Raw genomic sequence first — 2,926 nt, 5'->3', positions numbered from 1 at the left:
GTTACACTTCCCTTCATTGTATGGAACACACTGTGAACCCAAAGTATTACACGTCAAGCTGGATTGATGAAGTTCCTGGTCATGTCAGCCGCCACAATGACGCTGAAATTACAGAAAACAGGAACTAAGCAGTTTTTTTTTTCAAATCCAGCTGACATGCGGAAAGTGAAGAAACAATTTGCTGATTTCTCTCTTTTATGAATACCTTTGAAGATCCAGAAGCAATAGATATATATAGAGCTAATTTTGATCCAAAGCAATGGTGGGTAACTTATGGTGTGCACACTCCGGAGTTAAAAGATTTAGCCTTGAAGCTACTTGGGCAGCCAGCATCATCCTCTTGTTTTGAGAGGAATTGGAGAACTAAAAGAAATAGGTTGGTTACTGAACGAGCTGAGAATTTGGTTTTATGCACAAAAACTTGCGTCTACTTTCAAGGAAGTCCAAAGATTATGAGAGTGTGACAAGCAGAAGGTGGGATGTTGGTGGAAATGGTCTTGAAAGCTTAATTTCGTGGTGTTGTCGTATTTGAAGGTGTTGATCTGGCACCTGATCAGCCCAAATTTGAGACGATGAAGTGTCTGAAGTTTGTAGCCTTGGCCTTCAAATTGGTATTTTATAATATCTATATTCGAACTTATTGTTAATTTAGTTTGTAATGCACCATTGGACTATTTTATTCATCATCTACGCATAAACTTGTCGTATCCCCGTAAGTCCAATTTTAGAAAATGCCGTTCCCCGTATCCGTATCCCCGTACCCATGACAAGCACATCCGAATTTCAACATTGATGCAACGGAGAAACAAACTTAGAGTTAAAAAAGGGCGGGGACAAAATGGAAAGGGGACTTGTCGTCATCATCACCTGCTGCTGCTGCACCCCTCGAGCTGATCCGCGATCCCCTCCACCTTGTCGTAGTCCAGCAGGGGCTGGTTCCTGCGAACATGAGAGCAGAGAAACAGACAAAGATCAGTTTATAACCGAAGAGACGAGAATGACGAGACCAGATCAGGGAGAGGGGTGCGGACAGCAAGACGGTGATTGCGGTGAGGATCTTGTCGGCGTCGTGGAGGTAGCGTTCAATGACCTCGACGACCATGCCCTTGCGTATCTTCTGGTACCTCCACATCACGTACAGCTGCAAGAAATACTGATCCACCGTACCCTAGATCCACCACGGCAGAGCAATGGTCAGGTCAGGTCAGCTAGCCAGCCGGCCAAAACCGATTGAAGACGGCAATCCTCAGCGATTCCAGCCCAGAACCACACGGGGCGTACATGGGACGTTGATGGGAGGGGGGGAGGGGGCTCACCTCGGCGAACTTGGAGGCGATAAGGGCGTTGATCTCGGCCCTGATCTGGGCGGCCGACATGGCTAGGAAGTCCGGGAGGAGGCAGGCGGGCCGGGTCGGAAGGCACGGCGCGCTGGGGAATTCGCTGCTGTGGAGTCGGCGGAATGGACGAGGAGTGGAGGGGTGATGGAGCCCCTTGTATAGGTTAGCTCACGAGGGTCTTGCGGAGGCGTTTGCCATTGATGAGCTTGGAAACGGGAAACGGGAAACTGCCGCTGGATAGCGATGGCGTCGGGTGAAAGCCTTGACAGCTTGTCCGGGTTCTCAGCCTGTGTGGTTCCACCTCCCAACGTGTGTGCACCGAAGGGAGCCTCTATCCCGACGATGGTCTGTCTATGGGCCGAGCTGTCAATTCTACGACGAAAAGATGTGTTCGGATTCAGCCCATGCGCCTTGCCAAATATACGGCTAGCCAAAATTATAGTCATCAGACCGACGGATCATGACCTAAACTTTGTCAAATGCACGCTGCAGGCATTTGGAGAGGCGTCTGGCCGGGCTTAGGTAAATTATACAGGAAGTCTTCGGCCATCTTAATCCGTGTTAACGACTGTTGGAACTAACCCCGGACCAGCTCGCCCTCCCTCCCTCTCGCTCGCTCGGTCGCGGACAGAGGTAGAAGATGGAGAGGAGGACACGGATATATATTATCAGGCGACAAACGCGATGCCACATGTACGGCCTTTTCTATCCCCAGCTCAAACTGCTCGGTAACACATCGCATCTCACAAACTGATTACAGCCGCTTAACTAGCAGACGCACACACTGCCGGAGGCCACTAAAAGCATCTTCAGCAGCAATGTACAAATTTGGCCCCTCAAACGCCCGCGGACGCGCCCGGTCAGTGTCCGAGCGTGTCCGCTTTGACACCCTATTTTTTTGTGCACGCAGCCATGTCCCTCAGTTTTTCCTTGTATGTCCGGTCACATGCATGTGCTTTGTGGAGAAAGAGATAGAAAATGAGAAAATAATAAAGAAACAAAAAGATGCTCTAATGTGCGCTCAATCATATGTGGTAGATTGCAGAACCACTGGCTGGGCACGCCCGGACACTCCTCATACTCATCCCATATATAAGATGAATATGAGAGCTGGCAAACAGCCTGGGCATTTAAGGAGTCTTTGAAGGGTTTGGTTGGGTCAATTTTTTGCTTCTCTCTTCTATCCGGCTAATGGTCCCCGTGCCCGCCCGGTCAATTTGAGAAATCCGGTTGTAGATACTCTAAGCTAAACCATGCCACGCACGCCCACCTCCTGGAATAGCTCCTATGGATGACTCGGCCAGCATCCACTACTCAACTGACACAACTACATGTCCAAACTAACCTGATGCACGAACACACTCAAAACGCATCCAAGACAAGATTATTACCGAAAAAGGCTTTTGCCCCGCTTTATATTATAAAGCCAACGGGCCAAATCAAGCATCCAACATGTCCAACACAGTACACACTCACACACACACACGGAAGTCCACAGAACATAAAGCAGTCGGAAGGGTCAATGCTGAGGGCACAACACAACAAGCCCTAAACACAAAACACACACGCCACAGAGCCGCCAGGCAATC

At 49.4% G+C, this 2,926-nt stretch overlaps 1 protein-coding gene across 1 annotated transcript; it reads right to left on the bottom strand.

Moving 5' to 3' along the window:
* Positions 1-863: 863 nt before the first annotated feature.
* On the bottom strand, positions 864-1,396 carry LOC119292407 (histidine-containing phosphotransfer protein 2-like). Its single transcript, XM_037571259.1, has 3 exons — positions 1,317-1,396; positions 1,032-1,168; positions 864-939 (listed from the first exon to the last, which is right to left on the bottom strand). Exons 1-3 carry the CDS (start codon positions 1,374-1,376, stop codon positions 864-866), a joined length of 273 nt encoding a protein of 90 aa, XP_037427156.1. The 5' UTR covers positions 1,377-1,396.
* Positions 1,397-2,926: the final 1,530 nt, after the last annotated feature.

Source organism: Triticum dicoccoides, chromosome 4B, assembly GCF_002162155.2.
Source record: "Triticum dicoccoides isolate Atlit2015 ecotype Zavitan chromosome 4B, WEW_v2.0, whole genome shotgun sequence".
NCBI lineage: Eukaryota > Viridiplantae > Streptophyta > Magnoliopsida > Poales > Poaceae > Triticum > Triticum dicoccoides.
Note: the sequence above shows the minus strand (reverse complement) of the source record. Positions and strands in the feature narration are given on the sequence as shown.